The sequence below is a fragment of the Tenrec ecaudatus genome, chromosome 15 (genome assembly GCF_050624435.1).
Source record: "Tenrec ecaudatus isolate mTenEca1 chromosome 15, mTenEca1.hap1, whole genome shotgun sequence".
NCBI lineage: Eukaryota > Metazoa > Chordata > Mammalia > Afrosoricida > Tenrecidae > Tenrec > Tenrec ecaudatus.
The window spans coordinates 110,641,250-110,665,077 of NC_134544.1; the positions used below are offsets into that span (position 1 = coordinate 110,641,250).

At 41.1% G+C, this 23,828-nt stretch overlaps 2 protein-coding genes across 4 annotated transcripts in view; one reads left to right on the forward strand and one right to left on the reverse strand.

The window, feature by feature from the left end:
• SETDB2 (SET domain bifurcated histone lysine methyltransferase 2) overlaps positions 1–20,975 on the reverse strand; it is a 45,822-nt gene extending 24,847 nt beyond the window's left edge. Inside the window, exons 1-3 of one of the 2 annotated variants that reach the window (XM_075532649.1) lie at positions 20,397–20,975; positions 13,678–14,035; positions 1,235–1,360 (exon numbers count right to left, since the gene is read on the reverse strand). In XM_075532649.1, the coding sequence (XP_075388764.1) occupies positions 1,235–1,360; positions 13,678–13,693 (142 nt within the window). In that variant the 5' untranslated portion in view covers positions 13,694–14,035; positions 20,397–20,975. The remainder of the gene's footprint in view (positions 1–1,234; positions 1,361–13,677; positions 14,036–20,396) is intronic. The other variant, XM_075532650.1, reaches the window with a different exon arrangement.
• A 126-nt stretch (positions 20,976–21,101) lies between these two features.
• CAB39L (calcium binding protein 39 like) overlaps positions 21,102–23,828 on the forward strand; it is a 162,357-nt gene continuing 159,630 nt past the window's right edge. For both annotated transcript variants that reach the window (XM_075532560.1, XM_075532559.1), the window contains exon 1: positions 21,102–21,146. The gene's annotated coding sequence lies outside the window, so the exon portion shown is untranslated. The remainder of the gene's footprint in view (positions 21,147–23,828) is intronic.

Below are 23,828 nucleotides of genomic sequence, written 5' to 3' on the forward strand. Positions count from 1 at the left end.
ATGTTGTACAACTAACCAAAGAGGAAGATAATGAAATAAGGAGGGGTAGTCGTGGTAACAAAACAACCAAGGGGGGCGGGGTATGGAGTCGCCCAAAGCCAGACATCCCCTCACAAAAGGGTCACAAGGAATAAATGAGGCAGTCAGGGTGCAGTATAGCACGGAGGAAACTCGAGTTCTTCAATGCTTCCTTCTCTCCACTACCATGACCTCAATTCTCCCTTACAATTTGGATTAAACCAGAACATGCACACTGCTACAGATAATGGCCCACACCACAGGGAATCCAGGAGAAATAAACCCCCCAGGGTAAACAATGAGAATAGCGATACCAGGAGGATAAATGCAAGGTGGGGGGGGGGGGAGAAGGGGGAATCACAAGGATCAACATATAATCCCCTCCCAGGGGGACAAAAAACAGAAAAGTAGGTGAAGGGCAACAGAGGATGACATAAGATATGAAAAATTTAATCTATAACTTATCAAGTGTTCATGAGGGAGGGAGGGTGGGGAAGGGAGGGAGAAAAAGGAGGAGCTGACATCAAGGGCCCAAGTAGAAAGGAAATGATTTTAAAATGAGGGCGGCATGTTGTACAAATGTGCTTGACACAATGGATGACTGTGTGAATTGTGATAAAAGATGTAAGAGTCTTTAATAAAAGTATTTAAAAACAAACCCCCCAAAACAACCAATCATACAAACAGACCTGAATGACTGATACAGAACAAAAGCTTTATTTTCAGTAGACTAGCAGTGCAAGTTGTTTAAAGCAAGCAAAATACAGTTATATGCATGCTTAGATTTTTTAAAAACTCTCTGTAAATGATGGGTAATGGGTATTTTTTAAAATATTTTTCTTTATTTATCAAATATTAAGCTATGAACAAGGATCATTCCTGCAAACTTCCACTCCCTCCCATGCCACCCCCTACAAAAATACTACACAGGAGGAAAAGATTAAAAAAAAGGGGGTGGGGGGAATGTAGCCTTAGAACAAGATAAATTCAGTAGCTATCATTCATGAGTAATCTATCACTCACTTTACAAAATGTCCATGGTCTAGTAAAAGAAAATTTTTATAGAAGCAGAGCACAATAAGTAATGAAAACATGTTTCTCAGAAAATAAATATTTTACTTAAAAAATTACAACCACCAATACTGGAAACAGGAAAACACTGTATTTCCAGTGGGCAAAATTAGTGCAGAATGAAAACTTTTATTGTTCTATATACCTTTACTTGTGGCAGACCCATCTTTGATTTTTTGTTTCAGTGACTGCAGCACATTTTGTACTTGCTCAAATATAAAGTCTACTTTTCCATCATCTTCCAGCTCCATCCAAAAAGTTCTGGCATCACCTAAAAAGATAAATGAGTATAACAAAAACGAACAACTGTTAATTTCCAAGGTACATGTTACAGAATATCAAGATTCAGTTCGTTTATTATTTTCCCTAGAGAAAGAGAGGAAACTGTTCACGTTTCTTTGCAAAGAGCTCGAAACAGGAACAAGAAATGATTACCTTTATTTGTCATTTCTAATACATACTGGAAGTTTAAGTCTCTCAGCTGGAAAGAGAAGGGATAACTTCATTCTATGGTAGTAATGGGACACACACATTTTAAGAGTTGCCAACACATCGGGCATCAAGGAACAAAAAATCCTATCACTGTGAATGAGGGGGAGTGCAGATTGGGGACCCAAAGCTCATCTGTGCATCCCCTTACAGAAGGGTCGTGGGGAGACGAGCCAGTCAGGGTGCAGTGTAGCAAAGATGAACCATACAACTTTCCTCTAGTTCCTAAATGCTTCATTTCCCCCTCCAACACCCCCAATTCTATCTTACAAATCATGATCCCAATTCTACCTTACAAATCCGGATAGACCAGAGGATGTACGCTGGTACAGATAGGAACTGGAAATACAGGGAATCCAGGACAGATGAACCAGGACCAGTGGTGATACCGGGAGGGTGGGGTGGAAAGGGGGAACAGATTACAAGGATCTACATATAACCTCCTCTCTGGGGATGGAAAACAGAAAAGTGGGTGAAGTGAGACGTCAGACAGTGTAAGACATGACAAAATATAATTTATACATTACCAAGGGTTCATGAGGGAGAAGGGAGCGGGGAATAAGGAGCTTATGCCAGGGGTTCAAGTAGAAAGCAAATGTTTTGAGAATGATGATGGCAACAAATGTACAAATGTGCTTGACACAATGGATGGATGTATGGAGAGTGATAAGCATTGTATGAGCCCCAATAAAATGATTTTTAAAAAGGAGAAAAACATTTAGAAGAAAAAAAATAAAACAAAAACAGAAAAAACTGAGAGTAAAAAAGTTGTCAACAATTCAATCTCGGTTGAGTATGGAAGTAAATGTTTCAGAATAAAAATTCTCTACAATGGCTGAAATAATTAAAATGTTGAACAGTATTACTTAAAAAGATATTTTAAATTCTCAATAATTACATGAAGTAAATAAATATTTAAGTAAAGTTCCAAAGATAAGTTAATACTTTAGATGTCTAGCAAGGTAGTAATATCTGAATCAAATTTCCTTGGACTAATGATCCCTTTGAAACCAAAAACAGAAGCACAACAAAGGAAATTGAAATACACTGGCCAAAGCCAAATCTCACAGCCACTTCTAAAGTGACATGAATACCTAGGGCTTTAAGCACGAGGTCATCAAACACTAAGACTAATGTACAAAGTTATTAACCAAATGTCCAAGTTAATTGCAAAAAGGTCACTTGCCAAAGTACTAGAAATATTAATGGGGAGAGAGCCAAGTTTATTTATAAGATATATTCTCCTTAAAAAAATTAAACCATGAACCTTCAATTTCTTCGTTGGAGAATCTTCATAGGGAAAGAGGCCTAGACCACAAAATCTCAGTTCCTTCTGGGAAAGTAACCTTAGCCCAAGCACAGCTCCAGAGAAGCAGGGCTACTGCCTGTCGGGTTATTGTAAATGGAAAGGGACTCACTGGCACTAAGTTCTTTGAGCGCCACAATGGCCTCAGGAGGGATGCTGCTTCCCTGTTAACCCTCTCTGGCCCATGTGGAGTGCACCAGATCCTAAGCCTAAACCCAAGCCCACGCTGAATCCCTCACAGCACAAACGATACAAGCTTTCAACATGTGAAACAAACCAAATACAAGAAGACAAAATGGATGAGAAGTCAACTGCTGGTTTGTTAGGATGAGTCCAGGCAGTGGCACCAAAATACCAGGAAGACATTGATTTTGCACTACCAAGCTCACTTAACCATGTCGTTGAGGAAGGACCAACGTACACTGGCTGTCTCAAGGACATGCCCTAGTGGGGCTGTCTTTCAGGGTAAACAAGCTTCCTTTGCACGGAAAGTAATTTTGGGGAGAAGGACCCCGATGTATGGTTTTCAGACTTGGGTGGTTGGCACACATGTTCTCAAAAATGAGTAACAGGAGTGTAAAGGCAGAGCCAACAATATTTGTTGTTACAATAACATTTAAGCTTCCAGGTAAAAATTGGAAACGTGAAAATCACATGCCTGCCACGTGAGTCTGACAGCACGTCAGTAATTAAAATGGCTTTCTGAGGAGTTTGGGGACAATCTAACAAATACCAATTTTAATAGTCTGATAAAAGATATCACTTTTGAAAGCTGCTAATTCAGTGAGTCACTAATTCTCACTGTGCTAGGTCAGAATGTACATGGATAAAGGAGCTAACCACTCTTCAGACAGACAATTGACTGTCAAAAAGTTCACTGATACATTTTGGTTTTTGTATCTCTCTGTGTCTGTGAAATCCAGGATGGGCAGAACTACAGACAGTGACTCCAGTAGTGGGTTCTGGAGGGGTCTGGCAGAGAAGGTTGGAAATTGATGACGATGGGTACGAGAGGGAAATAAATGTTCTAAAAGTGATTGTGGACATGACTGTACAGCTTTTATTAATATGACTGAACTTTTGAATTGTACGATATGTGAAATATAGACCCCCAAATGGTGTAATATTACAAAAGTTCACTGATAGGTATTCATATTCCACATGCATAATTAAAAAAAAACAAAAACAAACCAAAACCAAACTCACTGCCACAGACCAACTGACTCAGAGGATCCTTTAAGACAGTGGTTCTCAAAAAAAAAAAGACAGTGGTTCTCAACCTGTGGGTCACAACTCCTTCAGGAGTCAAATGACCCTTTCACAGGGGTCACCCGAATCATAACAGCATCAAAATTATAGTTATGAAGTAGCAATGAAAATAATTTGATGGTTGGGGGGTCACCACAATACGAGGAACTGTATTAAAGGGTCATGGCATTCGGAAGGTTGTGTTCTAGAAAGGCTATAATGTTCTTCCCTTTTTCTGCTTCTTTTCATGAAGGGGCATATGTACACGTTTATCTGGGTGGGCAGAGTCCTTGGGTGATACAAGAGGCTAAGTCACCTAGCTGCTAAGTTAACCAAAAGGTTGGAGATTTGAGCCCATCAAGGCGTGCCACACAAAATGCCTGGCAACTGACACCCCAAACTCCAGCCATTACACACTCTACAGAACACGGCTCTACTGGGGGGGGGGCGGGATCCATCAGTGGATGGTAACAGACCTTTTAAATAGACGCAAAAGGACCTTCAGACATTTAAGAGAAGGCCTTGGGAACTGGTTCATGACCTTTGGTAAACCCTCGCACAGATGGCTTTCCTACTCACCCAAATGACATTAAACTCGAGTGACGGTAGAAGGGAAAGGAGACTCTTCTATTAAGGTAGGTCTTGAAAAGGTTTGGAAAAACATAAAAAGGGAAAATGGCGACCAGATAGGACTCATCCCTCCAGAGCTCCTGCTGCCACACCAGAAAATCGGGAGGTAAGGCGAAGAAAACGGGGAGGTGGAGTCCTGAAATTAGAACTAGGGTACAAGGGTCTCTTCTGAACCCCTTTTTGTGTGGGATTTCCACTCACAAAGCAAACTAAGAATGCTTTAAAGCGCTCTAGCTTTGGCGAGGCTGCAGGCACCCGCTATGCTCTTGCGGGGAGCAGTGATCTCTGCCGACAGACAGCGGAGAGGGGACAGAATCCCAGACACAAGGGGAGCCTCTCTCCGGAGCTCTCCGCGTGGTTGGCTGCCTTGAGCCCACGGCAGGGGAGTGGTGGCGGGTAGCCATAATTTAGAGTAAAAGCAAAAATATAGTATCACCTTAGGAAGATCTCGGTGTGGGAGAATATAAGCGGAAAGTTGGGAGTCTAGGGAGCAAATTTAGTTCCAACTGGCCGAGAAGGAAGCAACCCCCCTAATAAGCTGGATCTCCCCCTCTGGGGGCCAGTCTGACAGCCCCAAAAGCCGAGCACATCACAAGCAAAAATAAAAAAGGGGTGAAATATATATTATTGGTTTAAAACTCAAATCCAAGTCTGGTTTCTCAACTCCAAGGGAAACCGTTAACATAAATCAGCATAAGTAATCTAGCTAAGGAATGTCAGAACTCAGCTACAGGGCCTGGCAGTTTTTAGCATAACATAGAACCGCTTTAAACAGCAAGGAGCTACAGCCCAGTGACTGTGAGAGACAATTACATTTGAGTATACTCTAGCTGGCCGAAGAGATAAAATCTCTTTGCCTCTTTCTTGGTCTCTCACATTCTACTGCTGACCTCCAGACCACTCCCCTTAGCCTAGGGCATTTACACCTGCGCCACACCCAGCTAGGTGAGCTCCACCACGCTCCAAGCTGCAGCAGGAACCTCTTACCAACCTCCCCAACATCAAAGCAGGCAACCCTTCTGGGTCACTCCCCTGAGAGGGAAGCCACAGAAGGATAAGGTGGTAGGTTAATTCCATAGTGAAATAAGCTATAGGCAGTTCGAAAAAGTACTCCTACAAGTCTCCCAGAGAGAGCCAGTGCTCTTCGAGTCCCAGGAAAATGGCACATCTAAAACAACGCAACGCAAACAGTCATCAGCCCAACGACCTCAATGAAAAAAAGGGAGAAACAGAAGGCGATGCCAGAAGATGGCCTGAACATAATGACATGCATAGAGGAAGCAGACATTGAGCTGCCACAGAAAGAAATTTTCAGAATGCTACTTGGAGTCATAGAGGATATGAGGGAAACAATACAGAAAAAGGATGAAATGAAACAGGAGAGAAAGTCCATACAACAAAGGGAAGTACAAGAGCTTAAGCAGGAGATAAAAAAACCAATAGCAGACTAATAGACCTGATAATGGACTGGGGCAAACAAAGGACTGCATCAGTGACTTGAAGGACAGCCAAGCAGAGTTTAACAAATGCAAACAAAAATCTAATAAGATCATCAGAGAAGCTGAAGAAAACTTAAGAGCTATGTCTGATGCTATGAAGCGGAACAACATTAGAATTACAGGCTTACCAAGGAAGACACAACAAAGAAGTCATCTGCAACAACAGTGCCAGAATTCTTGGAGGAAAGTTTCCCCAGCTTAGTGAATGAAAACCAGGCAACCATTCAGGAGGCTGAAAGAACCCCTGCAAGATGGGACCCCAAGAAGAAGTCAACAAGGCACATAATAGTTAAATTATCCAACTTTGAGGAAAAGGAGAAAATCATGAGAGCAGCTAGGGAAAAACAAGCAATCACATATAAAGGTTCCCACATAAGAATATGCTCAGCTCTATCAGCAGACTATGAAGAAGAGGATAGAGTGGAGTAACATATTCCAAAAATTGAAGAAAAACAATGCAAACCCAAGAATACTCCTCTACCCAGCCAAACTATGGATCAAGAGAGATGGAGAAGAGTCTTCCCAGACAAGGAAAAACTCAAAGAATACGTTAGAAGAAACCCAGCCCTACAAAAGAGCTTTCCCCACCCAGTATGGGCAGAAGAACAACACTCACCAAGCATAAAGAAGAGACTACCAAATAGAACAACGTCACCCAGAGGGCAAAAAAGAGAAAACAGGCTTCAAGATAGCATTGACTTAAATATAGAAAGACTTGAAAGGCTGCTGAAGTAAGCTTTAAAAAAAGGCAAATGGGGCATAGGGAAAAAGTGACGGTATACAAATATCCCTGGGGAGAGGGCCAGTTAACATGGCAGGGACCAGACCAAATACAGGGATACACATGGTAGACAGCTAAAAAAGGAGGTGCGGAAAGGAAAAAAAATAATAACAATAAAAAAGAAAAGGGTAGAGGGGGCACAGGGTACTAACCCACCAAAGGGGAGGGTATCGTTTGTGTCTCCACAGGTAAAGAGAGACCAGACTTCATCCCGAGCTCCAAGATGTGAATGCAACATGCCAGCGTAGAGTAGGGAACCGCTGGAGAGTTCTGGGGGGCCGGCCCCAACCCCAACTAGTACGGGGACATCTGCCCCTCCCCTCAAAAGAATTTATATCAAAAGACGGCACTGAATCTACAGCTCTGGAAAGGGACATATTTGATCGGAGCACACGGGAGTAGAGGAAGGGGGAAGAGGAGATAGTGGAGCACATCATGGCCCACCAGGCCAAGAGGTTGATGTTCCCAATCAGAACAGCCAGTCGAAAGAGAAGACCACATGGCTGGCCCCACTATGAGGCATGACGTCCCTCACAGACCGACCCATAGCCCTACAGGCTACAACACCGGAGACACAATGAGGGTACTGCACCCGATCGGATCTGCCACACCAAGGCAAAACATCAAGGGGTGCAACAGAACAGCAAGGGAATGGAGTAGCGAGGTCCCCAGGGAAAGCTGAAGGTGGACTTTGGGGCCAGGGCATGGTGCCCCAACAGACTGGACTGGAAAACACTCCTAAATGCCAACAATCCTTGAACTAACTACAAGCTTTTCTTTCTTGTGTTTTGTTTTGTCATTGGTTTGTTGTTTTGTTGTATATTGTTGCTTGGTTGTGCTCTGTCTTGTTTTTGTGCATGTTACTATCTCCGCAGGTCTGTCTAAATAAGATAGGCTGGATGAATAATTGGAGGAGAAAACGGGACCAATAGTTCCGTGGGGACATGGGAGGAGGCGAAGTGGGGGGGAAAGGTAGTGGTGTTAATAAACCCAGGGACAAGGGAACAAACAATAAGCGATCCAAATTGGGGATGAGAAGAGTGTGGGAGACCTGGCTGGGCATGATAGTGGGACTGGAGGGAAGTCAAAGGAAATAGAGGAAAGAGAGGGGAGGCAGAGGGCATTTATAGAGGTCTAGATAAAGACATATACATATGCAAATATATTTATACATGAGGATGGGTAAACAGATCTATGTGCATATATTAATAAGGTTAGTATTAAGGCAGCAGAGGGACATTGGACTGCCAATCAAGTACTCCCTCAATGCAAGAATACTTTCTTCTAGTAAATTGGCATTCTATGATGCTCACCTTCCCAACACAACCGCTGAAGACAAAGTGGGTGAACAACTAAATGATGGTGCCTGGCTATCAAAAGATAAAGCGTCTGCGGTCTTAAAGGCTTGAAAGTAAACAAGCGGCCATCTAGCTCAGAAGCAACAAAGCCCACATGGAAGAAGCACACCAGCCTGTGCGATCACAAGGTGTCAAGGGATCAGGTATCAGGCATCATAGAACAAAAATCTTACCATAGTGAATGAGTAAGGGAGTGAGGAGTGGAGACCCAAAACCCTTTTATAGACCACTGGACATCCCCTTACAGAAGGGTCTTGGGGAGGAGACAAGACAGGGTGTAACATAGCAATGATCAAAAATACAACTTTCCTCTAGTTCCTAAATGCTTCTTTCCCCGCCTCCCACTGTCATGATCCGAATCCTACCTTGCAAGCCTGACTAGACCAGAGGATGTTGTACACTGGTACAGATGAGAACTGGAAATAGGGAAGACCAGTGGAGTGAGTGGCGATACTGGGAGGGCATAGGGAGGGTGGGTTGGAAAGGGGGAACCTACTTCAAGGACCTGCATTTGACCTCCTCCCTGGGGGACATACAATAGAAAAGTGGGGGAAGGGAGACATGGGACAGAGCCAGATATGACAAAATAACAATTTATAAATTATCAGGGGTTCATGAGGGAGGGGGGAGCAGTGAGGGAGGTGAAAAATGAGGAGCTGATGCCAGGGGCTTAGGTTGACAGGAAATGTTTTGAGAATGATGAGGGCAATGAATGTACAAATGAGCTTTACACAATTGATGTTTGTATGGATCGAGATGGGTGGTGTATGAGTCCCTAATAAAATGATTAAAAAAAAAAGAAGTGGGGGAAAGCGGGAAGATGCCATTATATTTTAATTAATTTATTTCTACACTTAAAATATTTTTAAAAAACAAAATGGTGCTATTTTTCTAATGTGATGTGACTATTTGAAAAATTAATCAGTACATATTTTTAAAACTTTTCTGTTTTAAGCACTATAACAAAAATTGATAGACATTGCCCATAGAAGCAAAAGATTTGGGGGATTTTAAATAATTGTAGGAGTACAAAGTAGTTTCTCACGCAACTCCTCCGGCCCCCCAAAATGTGAAACACTGGTTTAGATCACGGTTGAGTGCAATCAGTATTATAATCTGTGTAAGCCATACTTTAGCGATGACAGGATACTGAAATTAATTTGTGTGATACTGCAATGGTGGATAATGACACTAACCTTTGTCTAAACCCACAGGACGTTACAGCACAGAAAAAACTTGTATGTACAATAAAGTAATGTAAATAAGTAAAATAATGTATGACCCAACCCCCTACACCCCAATCACTTAGAAAGGTTGGGGGAAATCACAGGAAGGTATGCAGACTGTGATGTGAATTTAAGTGTATTATAAACGTAGGAAATAGCTTAATTAAAGTGGGGAAGGGAAAGAGGCTCTGACCTGTATTCTGTAACTGAGCAAAGCATGCAGGATCAAAGACATAGGAATTGCACATAAACTCCATACTCTAGTTGATAAAGTTGTTTCCTGAGGGAGTATCAATTAAGGATTCTGATACTGCTGTATCTTCTGTACACAGGAGTTAGAAAGTTAACCTCGAAGGCTGCTGGGCTGTGGAAGTCAGGTGTCTCAATGTTGGGAGTGGAAGTACATAGATAAGCAAGGGGAAGGGGTTAGGATAACCCAGGTGATGATGGATTAGGGTTGGAAATGTCAGCATCAGCCATTACGTTTAGCTAATATGGATATAAATAATTGCCAGCAACAACAATAACAAAATAAACGGTTGCCAGCAGAGACACATGGTTTAGTAAACACAAAATAAATCATTTCCAAGGAACATCTCATCCATAGATGTTAAAAGGATTTTTAACATAGATGTTAAAAGGATTTTTCCTGAAAGACTTCCTAGAGCAGGACCCACGAAATTATAGTCTTCTAGCCTCGTCAAACTGTGAAGAATACAAGTGTCAGCCAAAGGCATCTGTCTGTGATACTTCTGCTATAGCAGCGACGTGTAACTAAAACAGGCACGAATGCAGGTCTTCCGTAAAAGGGAAGCAGCAAAAAGCAAACTTTCCAAAAGCAAGGCGCACCCGTGTTTTCTTACTCTTTCAGCTGTGAAGAGTCACTCAAGAAGTAGCTGAGTCCAGAACTTATGCAAGAAATATGTAGACGAACCTGGGGCAGAAAATTAAAAAGTGCTAACAGTAAAAACAAAAATGAAACAATACCCTGCAATGATGGGGTATGTCAACAACACGAGTTGGATGTATGCTCTCCAATGTTCATAACAGAGTTCACAATAGCAGGTAACTGGAAGCAGCCAAATGCCTAACAGTTGAAGAATGGATAAAAAAAAATCTATGGTACACACCCAGTGGAATACGATGCACCTCTGAAAAACAGCGATGAAGCATGAAACACCGCATGACATGGAAGGACCTGGAAACAATTAGCTGAGTGACGTAACTCAATCACTAAAGGACAAGTGTTGTATGAACCCACTACTATAATGAGAAATACCAGTGAAACACACCTTAGTGACCAATTACTAAACAAAAGGAGAGACGGCTATCTACTGGCCACGAACCTCCCTTTCATGAACTTCCCTTTTATACACTTCACGAGAGCCATCTTGAAAGAGGAGACCTCACATTGTCTGGGGTCACTCCTTCAAGAGGGGAAAAATGGGAGCAGACCATCCACTTAACAGCATACAACAACGAGACAAGGCTGGGACATATCAATGCCCCCAACCCCATCATGGAAGAGCCTTGATGGAAAATCAAGCCAAGATGAGGGGCAAGGAGCATCTACATTTTGGAGGAGACACTGATAGTTCGGTTGTGAGAAGGGATGCTAAACAATGACTGCAGGGAACCTAGGGGGATAATGGACCAGATTTTATGTTCCTGGGTGGATACTGTGAATATGCTTCTACCCAGCCCTCAGTGAGCTACCATGATGACTGTGGGCGCTGACCTTGCAGGGCATCCACCAGGACTTAACCTAGAGGCCCGGCAGAATGAACTGAGCCCTGCCTCAGGGGTGCCTGCATCGATGGACTGCGGACGGGGCACTTGGGTGAGGGAAGCAGTGGCCGACCCGATCATTGGAGCTTGGTGGGAACCCTTGGCTTGGTAGGTGTCCAATGGAAAGGGCCCCAGAATCACCATATACTTAGTGCCTTGATGACCCTGTCACAGTGACATGACAGGTTTTGTTTTGGAAGACTCCATCCACGAAGTTTCCTCCTGGCACCAATCCCCGTGCTTAGGGTAAGAGAGCTGGATCAAGTGGGAGGGTGGACTGTGTAAAGCAACACGCATGGCTGTGGCTCATGGTGGAAGTGCACTTGCATGGATTCTCCATACCGACGGTGTCCAGAGCGCTGCGTCACTGGAAAATCTGCTAACGTTATCAGTGCAACCATGTGGTACCTCAGGGGGTTGTTTTACTTTTCTGTTTCTACGGGATTTTGTTCTCTTGCCTTTGCTTGCTTGTTTGTTTTCTGCTGGTTGGTTTGTTGCTGTCGTTGGGGTAATTGGTCCTAAAGGGATTTGATTTTGTCATGATGTGACAGCCAACATAAACCCGAGTCGTGCATATCCCAGGGACAAGCAGATGGACTCTGGGCCACCACTTAACTCAGCCCCAATCCAAGAACAGTTAGTTCTGATAACACGGCCCTGTTCAATATTCATCTTCATCATAAGGCGGAACAGCAAAGTGTGGAGAAGAAAGCAGATGATGCCTGGCTATCAATCGAAGTAGTGTCTGGGGTCTTAAAGCTTGTATTTAAACAAAATTAAAAAAAAAAATCTAAGCGAGGAGTCAACTATGTCCACAAAGAAGAAGCACATCAGTTTGTGATCCAAAAACGACAATAACAAAATTCAAATATTCCAAAAGGGAAAGTATCAGAGCCAAAACGCATCTGCAGAGGATCTAGTCACATTAAGCTGCTGGCAGGTTCCCGCTAGCCACAGGCAAGGGTCTCAAACAACTTTACTATCAGATCCAATCACTGTAACTGCAATTATACTGGATTGAACACTTGGTCAGCTGATCTCTCTCTTGACTCAATCTGAAATTGTTGTATGTGTATTTCTTGCTTGTTCTATGACAAAACTTCTTCCCTGGCCTTTTAAATACTGATAGTGATCTTTCTGTCTTACTCATTATTTGCATTTTTATTTTTGTATGATTATTTTATGCTTATCATTTTACTTTGTTTTTTATTGTTTCTTTTGGGTTTTCCAGTTTGTGAAGCACAGAAGCAGATGCATACAGATAATAATTAGGAGGTAGGGGTGGGGGAGATAGGCAGGGTGAGAAGGTTGGGGGAGCAAAAAGTGTGGGTGGGAAGGGAGCACTCGACCTGACTGAATCCACAATTCATTTTAAAAGTGATTTAACCATTATACATAAGGAAAATGTTCTAAAATTGGTTGGGTAATGATTGTAGAATTCTTATTGTTATGATTGAATTGTACTATATGTGCACTATGTGCCAATACAAGAAAATGAAAATTGAAGCATAATTTTTATTTTTGGGTGAAGCCTACTTTTAAAAGCAGTATATTAAAGTACTTACTTAGGGTTCCTAACAAAAACCTCATTACAAAGATAGTAAAAACTGGTAATTACGGAGACTAAACCTTTAATTCTAATTTAGAAAAGTAATTGTTGATGAATATGGTTAATTATGTAATCTCGGGTCAAGCTGAGACTATTATAAGTGAAGGGGTGGGGTTTAGTCTGTCTTTCAGGTCATAGCTTGATGCCCTCATTGGAAGCGCTATAGAGATAAATAGCTCACTGGAGGCCAGGCCCACATTCTCTGCTTTGTTTTCCTGCTGAGAAGGCATATGGAGCTACACTGATGGAGCCAAAGTCCTAGAGTGGGAGAAGCCAGGCCAATGCTGAGATGCTTCCACGAGCAATGGAGCCAAAGGACTCTCCACCTACTGGCCTGTGATATCTTCCTGCATTCAGCGTCACTGCATGTGCTGCATGAATTTGAAGAGGAATTTATACACTAGTATTGAACACATGGGCTACTATCGGACTTACGGACTTGATCTGGACTGGGCTGGCATGCTTTCTTAATATACAATTAAATTACTCTTTGACATACAGCTCTTTCTTTATCACCCGAGTCTCCCTGGATTTGTTTCTCTAGTCATCCCAGATTAACACAATGACAAACTTAGAAAATTCCATTAATTTGGTCACATCAAAGTATCTACAGACTTTTATATATAAAGTTTAACAATGTATTTTTCAACCTACCATTTTTTTCTCCCATCTTTTGGCGTCCTTTATAAAACTTCAAAATTAACTTAATCCAAGGATGACTGACATGAATCACTTTGATTGAAGAATATAACTGGGCTTCAAAGGTGGTCTCTATAAAATTTGCAGTTCTTGGACAAAATGCATCATTACACAATGCTATAGCAGAACACTTTTTGAAACTTGAGTTCTCAAATAGAAAGTGTAGTTGCAGAAAGTTGCAGAAATGATCAATAGTCCAATGCCAAGTTCATGCATCTTCAGCAAGTGAATATTTAGAGCTGCATCAGATCAATATTATCTTTTATAAAAGAAAAATAACTCCATCTTTTGCTCCATAAATATGTAAAATATTCTGCAAGGAAGACAACAAAGGATAGTACATATTTATAAAGAGTAAAATAAGTAAGAATAAAAGACATCGTATCTATCTTTTAAAAACATGATTTATTTTAAAAGAGAATAATTGAAAAAAAAATTTTTTTAAGAGAATAATTATCTGGGGAAGATGTGTAAAATATCAAAACTTGGTAAATTATTTTAAAAAACTCATCCAATAATCCTATCACCAATATTAAATATTTGTTATTTAGCATTGACCTTACATTTTAAATTAATAATTAGGATACTCCAATTAACAAATACTTTTAAAAACCTTTAAAATATAAATAATATTCGCTACGTCATAAGGTTGTTATGAGCACTTAAAATAGTGCCTTGTACATAGAAAGCATTGAATTTATAATTTATCATTTTTCTTTCGGTATTTAGTTTTAACCTAAAATTTGGATTTCAAGTGTACAATATTTTATTACGTCTCATTGAATAAAATATCTTGCACTTTCCCCTTGTCATTAATAGCACACAGAATTTTTACACAATATGGTCAATAGTAAAAAAGTTACATACTTTAATGGTTTAACAAATTGTTACTAGTATAAAAATCCTCTACATTGGACATTTGTATTGTTTCTAACTTTTTAGCATTACAGCAAGGATAGGTATGTTTTATGCATATCTCAGTATTTCCTTAGGTTATACAGCTAGAAGTAGAATAGGTCAAAATTTATCATCACTTTTCAGTTTCTAGTTAAGCCAGGCATATGGTGATCTATTTTCCCACTCCCCTCACAAACCCATCTAAATGTCAGAAGTTATAATCAACAAACTGGGAACTCTGTGGGCCCAGTCTGTTAGGCTTCTCTGGGGAAGGAAACAGGTGGGGGAAACTGCAGAGGCAGGCTGCTATTGTCCATCACAATCATCACATAACCTAAGGACAAGGAGACCTATCCTCTCAGAGACGATAAGTGCACAACTGCGTACCAAAGATCGCAGGAAGACTACACAAGGAGAGCAACTTAACAAGCTCACCAAACATTGAACTGTGCCTCCCCCACAAACCCTGTCAACTAGGCTGGGCCATTCTGAAAGAGTGTGGCAGTTAGGCATGGAGGTAATCCCGCCCCTTCCCCAGCCCTATGAGGGGAAGAGTTGTAAGGGGAATAAGGTGGGGTGCAATAAACTCCCTCAGGTCCCAGCCTTGATTAGTTTGATATAAAGGGGTGGGGGGGGGGTGTTTCCAGGAGGTCTGGCTTGTATATCTTTTATTTTATAAGCGCTAAAAGGAGAGAACCTATTATCGGGAACAAAGAGCTGGGAGCCGAGCTCATCTTTGAACTGAGGGTTCTCTGTACTGAGACCATCCCAGACCCAGGGGAAGCCTGAGGCCAGTCAGGGAGCTCTCCAAATAACGTCAGGCTCATAGCTGTGGAATGGACACATCAACTTTTCTCAGGCAGACAGGAAGGGAAAGTCTTCCATGAGAGCTGGTGCTGTGAATTCAGACTGTAAGCCTCCTAAACTGGGAGAGGATAAAGCAGTTCCTTAAGGCATCCACTTGTGGTATTGTCATACTACCACTAAATAATTAAGCCAGATATCTTTAGAGTATAAGCGGTTTCACATATCTCAGCTCAAAAAAGAAAACAATAAAAATGAAGGAAACGTCACACATTAAAAAAAGAACAAAAACTAATTAAATATTTTATATTTAAATTTTCTAAAATAAATTTAATAGAATAACAGAATTCTGAATAGAATGGACTTGACTGAAGACTCAATTAGCAAGATGAAAGATTGAGCCAAGGAGTTACCTGAAGCACAGAACACATACTTAACATAATCATGGAGAAAACAGAATCAGGTTCAAGAATTTCCTAGAACTGGAAACATATTAAGCCCTAAGATTCAAAGTGCCCACCCAGTGCCAAGCAAGGTAAAGTTTTGCACACATATGCCAAGACAAATGATTTATAACCTTCCACAGAGAAAATCTAGATTATTTACAAAGAATGTACCAGACTTCTCATCAGAAATGCTACATAATGTTAAGGGGGTAAAAAAAAGTCTGAACTCAGAATTCTAACATTTACTCACTGCTCTCAATAGTAATGGTGCAAAGTGGAAGAACCAAGAGAATGGGGCTAACTCTGATTAAAAAATGGATAAGGAAGGTACAAAGAGAATCACCGGAAATAACAGATGGCGCTTACAAATGCATAGGTCAACAATCACAACAGAGGTGAATGTTGTTCCCCTTGCTTCTTTCTCTTAAAGGAAAGAGTCTAAGGAGGAATTAGAAACAAAACCTAGGACATGATTCTTTTTCCCCACAAGGAGCACCTATATCACAACAAATGTCCCAGCAAGGCTGAAAATGAAGGGGTGTGAAAACAAATGCACCACATTAGCGAGGATAAGAAAGTTGATGCAGCAGCATTCAAACAAAATAGAACCTAATTCCAAAATGAACAAGACAAATACTGTATATTGACAGAATAGTTTACCACGAAGGTCTAATAATTACAAATGTCTCTGTATAAACTATACCACTCTGGTTTGTAAGCAAAACTGAAAAAACTTCCAGTAAAATGCACAAATCCCAAGTTTTCTCTTGGGATGGGCGAGTAACCAAGCCTCAGAAACTGACAAAGTTGACAAAAAACTCAGGATGTAAAATATTTGAATGAAACAAAAATTAGCATCTTCAGCCTAGCAAATGTATAGCACTTGGCACCCAATAAAATGTACTTTATTAGGGGAGCAAACAAGAAATTTATAAAATGATTGTGCACAACACCAACAGCTAATTCCAAAATTATAGTATGCTAATCAAGGTCACCAAGCAAAATACATTAGAAAACAATGTTAACATTAACTGCATTAGTCACAATAACTAGCAGTGGAAACAACCCAAATGTCCATCAGTAGATCAATGGATAAGCAAAATGTGGTGTGTCCCTACAGTGCAGTATAATTCAATCTGATTGTGAAAACATTATACTAAGTAAAATTAGTCAGGTATAAAATATTGTTTGATTCTACTTATACAAGGTATCTATAATAAGCAAATTCATAGAGCAGATTAGAGGTTGATGAGTTATTGTTTAATGGTTTAAGTGTTTCTCCTTTGGGTACCAAGAATGTTTTGGAAATTCACAATGTTGTCTTGGTGGTACACATTGTTAACAGAATTAATGCATTGAAATATAAACTTTAAAAAAGGGCTACATCTGTCATCACAATTAAAAAAATAACAAATTCCATGAAAACAAACTAGCAATTATGTTAAAGAAATAAAAATGCCAATGTATTAGTAAGTATAAAATGAACTTAAAATATTAACAATCTTAGCAGTGTGGATGCTACACATTGCCCTACCCTTCCCTCCCAGTATGTCAGGTTCATAAAGCTTTATAGAGTTCTACAACACTTTCAGGGAACAGATATTTTTAATCATACACAAACTCTTTCAAAGCAGAAAAAATACAGGAAACTATTTATACCTATTATGAGATTATAACCTTAAAACATCCACAGTGTTCATGGATGAAGGTTTGCTTAGGGCATCTGAATTGTAGTGCTGATGGACACTGGACTGCTAGAAGGAATCCATCAGCCTGGGAGTACAACCAGAATCCTCCCTAATGCAAGGAAGATGAGGTTTTATTGCGCTTACTTTGAACACGAATTAGGAGAATGATATACTTGGAAAAGGGTCAGCCAAAAAAGAGGGGTCCACCTTGAACCTATAGGGACAGGAAGAAGAATAAGGGTTTGGGAGTGGGGTTGGTGGTGGTGGTACAGTGGTGGGGGTGGTAAAAAGGAAATGATGTCACGAAGTCCAGAAAGAAAAAGAATGTTTGGAAACTGATTTTCGTAGCAATTGTACAACACTGCCTGATCTGACTGAACTATGAAACGATACATATATCAACTCCCAATGAACAAATTAATAAATATTTTTTAAAAATTTAAATAAAAGGTTCAAAAAAGGTGGGGGACATCACTGAGATGGATGGACAGAGTGGCTACAACAACGAGCTCAAACATAACCCTTACTGTAAGGATGGGATAAAAAAAATTAAAAAACCAAACTCATTGCCATTATTCCGACTCACAGAGACCATACAGGACAGAGTAGATCTGCTCCCATGGGTTTCCAAGACTGTAACTCTTTGCAGGACAGCACATGCCAAATCAAACAGTGATGGGATTCAGTCCGTTCACACTGGTTCAGCAGACCAGAGGACACCTAATTTTCTGTTGAGTTTGGTGAACTGGCTGTTAACATGGTGCTTGTAATCAAGGTTCTCTGTAAGGTGGGTAGCTGCCTAGCTGCCCAATGTGGAAATCACAAATTAACATCCCTTATTCTTTTTTAACATTAACCTGAGCAACGGAACCTGTTCGTTCTGTCCACAGGTATAACACTAGACAGAACACTGCTTGTGATATTTATTCATTTCATAAAACTGATACTTTTGATGAAACACTACATTTTTGTTCTCTTGCATTTGTTGCTTCAGTAAACACATATAACATATAAAGAGAAAAAGGGCAAACACCAAAGGGGTGACACACACATTCGTTTGTTTCAGCTTTGTTACACCCCACCTTTCCACAGGATATTATGAGTCAATTATGCCCTTTCTGAAAGTGTTCAAGGTGCTAAAAACCTTGTCAGAACAACTGCTGTCAGTTCAGCGGAAGTGGAAAGAGGATCACAATCTGTTCACAGAAGTCACCTGTTTTTAATATACCAGACAATAATTATTGCTTAATTGTACTACCTCTACAGGGATGGGAACCTACAACTACAGTGCAAAGATGATTAAGGATATACCACACAGCTAATGATGTTCAGATAAAAGTGAATACTCCAAGTGAGGACGCTGATCAAAAAGCAATATGGAAAGATTTTAAGTAACAATTTTATTGTTTTTTGTAAGATACTATTCCATATTTTTCATGAAAACTTTCTTATAACAATCTAGTTTTGTACACTTTTATTGTTCTTATTAACTGTAGGAAGTAATAAATCCTTTTTTTTCTTTTAAAAATCATTTTATTGGGGGCTCATCCAATTCTTATCACAGTCCATACATACACTCGTGTCAAGTACATTTGTCTATCTGTTGCCATCAGTGGTTCTCAACCTTCTTAATGCCGTGACCCTCTAATACAGTTCCTCATGTTGTGGTGACCCCTAACCATTTGTTGCTACTTCATAACTGTAATTTTACTAGTGCTGTGAATCATAATGTACATATCTGAAATGCAAGATGTATTTTCATTGTTACACATTGAATATGATCAAACATAATTTAAGCATAATTAATCACAAAACAATATGTAATTATATATTGCGAAATATTTGTGTTTTCCGATGGTCTTTTTTTTTAAACAATTTATTAGGGGCTCTCGGTGTATATTTTTAATACTTAAAACGGTCACGAGGGGTTTGAATCGTTGGTAAATTCTACTCCACAGCGTCCTCCAGGGGAGAAGTGGGTAGTTTCTAGCTACTGACCTGGGGTTAGCTGTCCAAGCCCATCTGCCTTCTCAAAGAAAAGTTCTACTAATTTATACTTCCACCTACAGAAGCGGGTATTCAAAAGAAAGCTCTTACCAAGGTTGCTGTTATCTTTCAACAAATGGTAGTGCAATTTGCAAAGATAAAACTTAAACATATTTGCAAACTTATCAAAAATTATGAAAATGTAAGTCATTCATAACACCATCCAGAGAGGTCGTCAGGTATTTATAACTGAAATTGATTTTAAATTTTGTTCAGTTTTCCCTCTCCCATTGGTTTTCATTTGGAAAGTAATTTTTTAAAAATAAATCATTTTATTGGGGGTTCTTTCAGCAATCTATAAATCAATTGTATCAAGCACATTTGTGCCTATATCTTTTTTTAATCGTTTTATTAGGCGCTCATACAAGGAAAGTAATTTAAGTTTCCTTCAGGTTACGGTTCTTTTTAGGCTCTAAAGAAGCCATATTCATTTTTCTTAGGTTCCTTGTGTTTTTAAACGATTAATGAAACTGAGTATAAGCCATGTTGCCGGCCCGATTCTAAATATTTAGCGTTATTTCATTTGCAGAACGATAAGGTAGTTTTTTCTAAAGAGGAAGTTAAAGAATGCCACAAGTAAGCGGCAGAGTGAATACAAACCAAACAGGCTGGTTTCAAGAAACTGTTTTTGAATACTTACTCCACACAATGCACTGTTGGTGCAGGTCCTCCACTTCCTGTAATTACTTACAGTGTCCTTGAGTAGTCGTTGCTTAGAAGTCACAGGTCTAGCGGATCTGATCCCTCCCTCCCTCCATCCCTCCCTCTGTGATCTCACTTACTCGGGGCTTACCTGTGAAATGGGTTAGTGGCTAAACCTTCACGTTCTGCTTCTGGGCTGCAGACGCCAAACCACTTCTCGCAGCTCTGCTTTCCAGCCTCACGGCCCCAGCTCCTTAGGAATCACCTCTCCGTTCGGGGCGCACCGGGAGGGAGGCCGACTGGAAAGGGGCTGCGCCTTCAGAGCACCCATGCGGTCCCTTCCCCAGCTCGGAGCCGCATGGTGCGGAAAGATGCGAGGGCTCAAGGGCCGGATCCAGACCCCGCCGCCACGGCCGCAGGGTGGCCAGTGCACCTGTCTGCCTGGGCCGCGCTGCCCCGACCACGGTTCCACCGCGCTTCCCACGCTGTCCGCCACGGCAGTCCCGAGAGCGCTCCGTTTCCAGGCCGGCTTCTCTTCTCCACCGCACGCCACAGAGCCCACCGCCCTGGCTGCAGCCGGGACGGGAAGTCGCTCCGCTGAGGGAGGAAGAGCGAAATTTCAAACAAGAGCGACCCAGCGCGGTCTCAATGGGCGGAGCCGGCCGCTACAGCCCCCGGCCACCTGTCCCAGCGCTTGCTTATTGGTTGCACGCTCCATTGGACACACGCCTCGGTGGCTGCGCAAGCGCAGCGCCAATATTGCCGCAGGGGCCCGAGGGCGACCCCTCGCGATTGGACACCCGTGTTCACGGTTTGTCTCGCGGTCTCTGGCTCGGCCAATGAGAGTGGCCGCAGTCGAGAGGCCGGCCGAGCGGGAGTGGTGGCGCAGCTGTTCCCTCCGGTAGGTGTCTGGCTGCCATCTTGTGTGTGGCGGGAACTGTGTGTCTGGGGGGCTGAAAGGTTATAGAACAGCTTGTCGTTTGAGAGAGGTCCTGGGGGAGCAGTGAGGGGGATGAGGGGTCTGAGAAAGGAGGTCGGTGCCTTCTCACTTCAGAGGAAACATTTTCCCGGCCTCCGTCTAAGCGCTGGCCAGAGAGGGCGAGAAGTTGTGTTGGTAGGGGTGTCAAGCTTTGGCTCATTCGTCCAGGTGGCGCCTTGGGGGGTTGGGGGTGGGTGGGGGTTGCTCTGATGCCTGATTAACATCGATCCTTGGTTACGGGGGCTGATCTCTGTCTTGGAAAGATTCTGTTACTTTATCTCCCGGACTGACAAAAGAGGATGACGCTAGAGACGTGGCTGGTGATGGACGAAGGGAGAGGAAGATGTCTTTACCACTCTCCTCAGCTTCAGAAGCGGTCTCTTCATCATCTGTCGCTCGCGCGGGAGAGATGGCACTTGTAGGCGATTTTCCCAGTCGTCAGCCTTTGAATAAGGTTTTTTCGGATGGCAGTGGACGTCAGGTTTTGCGCTTGCGTTCCTGAAGCTTTTTTTTTTTTTCGGGGGGTGGGGTGAGGAAACTACATTAAAGTCTGCAGAAATAATGGAAGTGAAAGAGTCATTGTTTAATCTTGATTATCCTGGTTGCGATTTCTTGAAGATTACAAATACGTAGGTCTGCCGTGACATGCTGTGGCTGCTTCGTCATGGACAGGGTGGGAAGAGGCTTTTATGGAAAGCACTTTAACTTCATGAACTCTTTAAAAAAGTTTTTTAATCGAAGTAGAACGTACTCACTGTTTCTCATTTGACGGGGAAACGTATGCGATTAAAAACCAAACAGATGAAAGGCGAATATTTTGTAATTATTATTATTTTTAGTCAACATCAAAATAAACAATATGAATTATAAAAACAGCCTTAGAGTGATATCTAAGATGCAGTTTGTTGCTCAATATATTTGCTTGTTCATTTATCTTACAAATGTTATGTAGATTTTAATAAAGGAAACCCGTCTGAGATTTTTAAATGCAGCAGGTACTATGTGGGCACAAAGATAAGTCTGATGTAGACTACAGTCTTTTTATTTTTGAGAATTATATTTATCTTTTTAAAAAAATTAAATCATTTTATTGGGAACTTATACAGCTCTTATCACAATACATCCATCATGTCGAGCACATTTGTACACATTGCCATCATCATTCTCAAAACATTTTCTATTTGAGCCCTTGGTATCAACTCATTTTCCCCCTCCACCACACTCCCTCCCTCATGAACTCTTGAAAATTTATAATATTTTTCATGTCTTATACCTACCGCTGTCTTCCTTCACCCATTTTTCTGTTGTCCGTCCCCCTGGGAGTGGGTGTGGAACATTGTAATCATTTCCCTTTTTCTCCCCCACCTTCCCCTTCCCCTTCTGGTATTGCTTTTCTCTTTATTGGCCCTAAGGGGTTTATCTGTCCTGGATTAGATAAGAACTACCAGTGTATATGCTCTGGTCTAGGCAGAATTGTACAGTAGAATTGTGGAGAGGAAGCATTAAAGAACTAGAGGAAAGCTGAATGTTTTATTGGTGCTGTACTGCATCCTGACTGGCTGGTCTCTTCCTTGTGACCTTTCTGTAAGGAGATGTCTAATGGTTTGCAGATGAGTTTAGGTCTCCACTCTGCCCTCCCCCTCATTCACATCTATATAATTTTTTGTTTTAGTCTTTGATGTCTTATACTTGATCCCATTGACACCTCATGATCACACAGACTGGTGTGCGTCTTCCATGTGGACTTGTTTCTCTGCTAGATGGCCGCTTGTTTATCTTCAAGCCTTTAAGACCCCAGATGCTATATCTTTTGATAACTGGGCACCATCAGCTTTCTTCACCACATTTGCTTATGCACCCATTTCTCTTCAGTGATTGTGTCGGGAAGGTGAGCATCATAGAATGCCAGGTTAATAGAACAAAGTGTTCATGTGTTGAGGGAGTATTGAATAGAGGGCCAATGTCCATCTGCTACCTTAATATTTAAGATATAAATATATGTACACAGATCTATTTCCCTATCGTTATATATGAATATATTTACATATGTACAAATCTGTATTTAGACCTCTATAAATGTCCTTTGCCTCCTAGTTATTTCCTCTATTTCCTTTTGCTTTCCTCTTGTCCCACTATCATGTTTATTTTTAATTAATCATTTTATAGGTGGGCTCTTACAAATCTTTTGGCATTCTATCATTCAGTTATATTAGGCACACTTGTACATATGTTGCCATCAACATTTCCAAAATATTTTCTTTCTACTTGAGCCTTTGGTATCATCAGCTCCTCATTTTTTCCCTTCCCCCCCTTTCCTCCCACCCTAGTGAATCCTTGATTAATTATATATTATTATTGTTATTTCCTTTCTTACACCATCCGTTGTCTCCCTTCATCCACATTTCTGTTAATTTTGTGATTAATTTGAGCAGTTTTCATAACGCATAAGTGTATGTATTTTACCTTGATTTTAGCATTCAAATATTTAAAGTTGATAACCCTACTGAGTCTGTAATACATATTGTAGATGTTTTGTGACAGGAATACCAAAGAAAAAAATACAAGAATTTAAAATTATATGAGTTTTAATCTATATATATATTT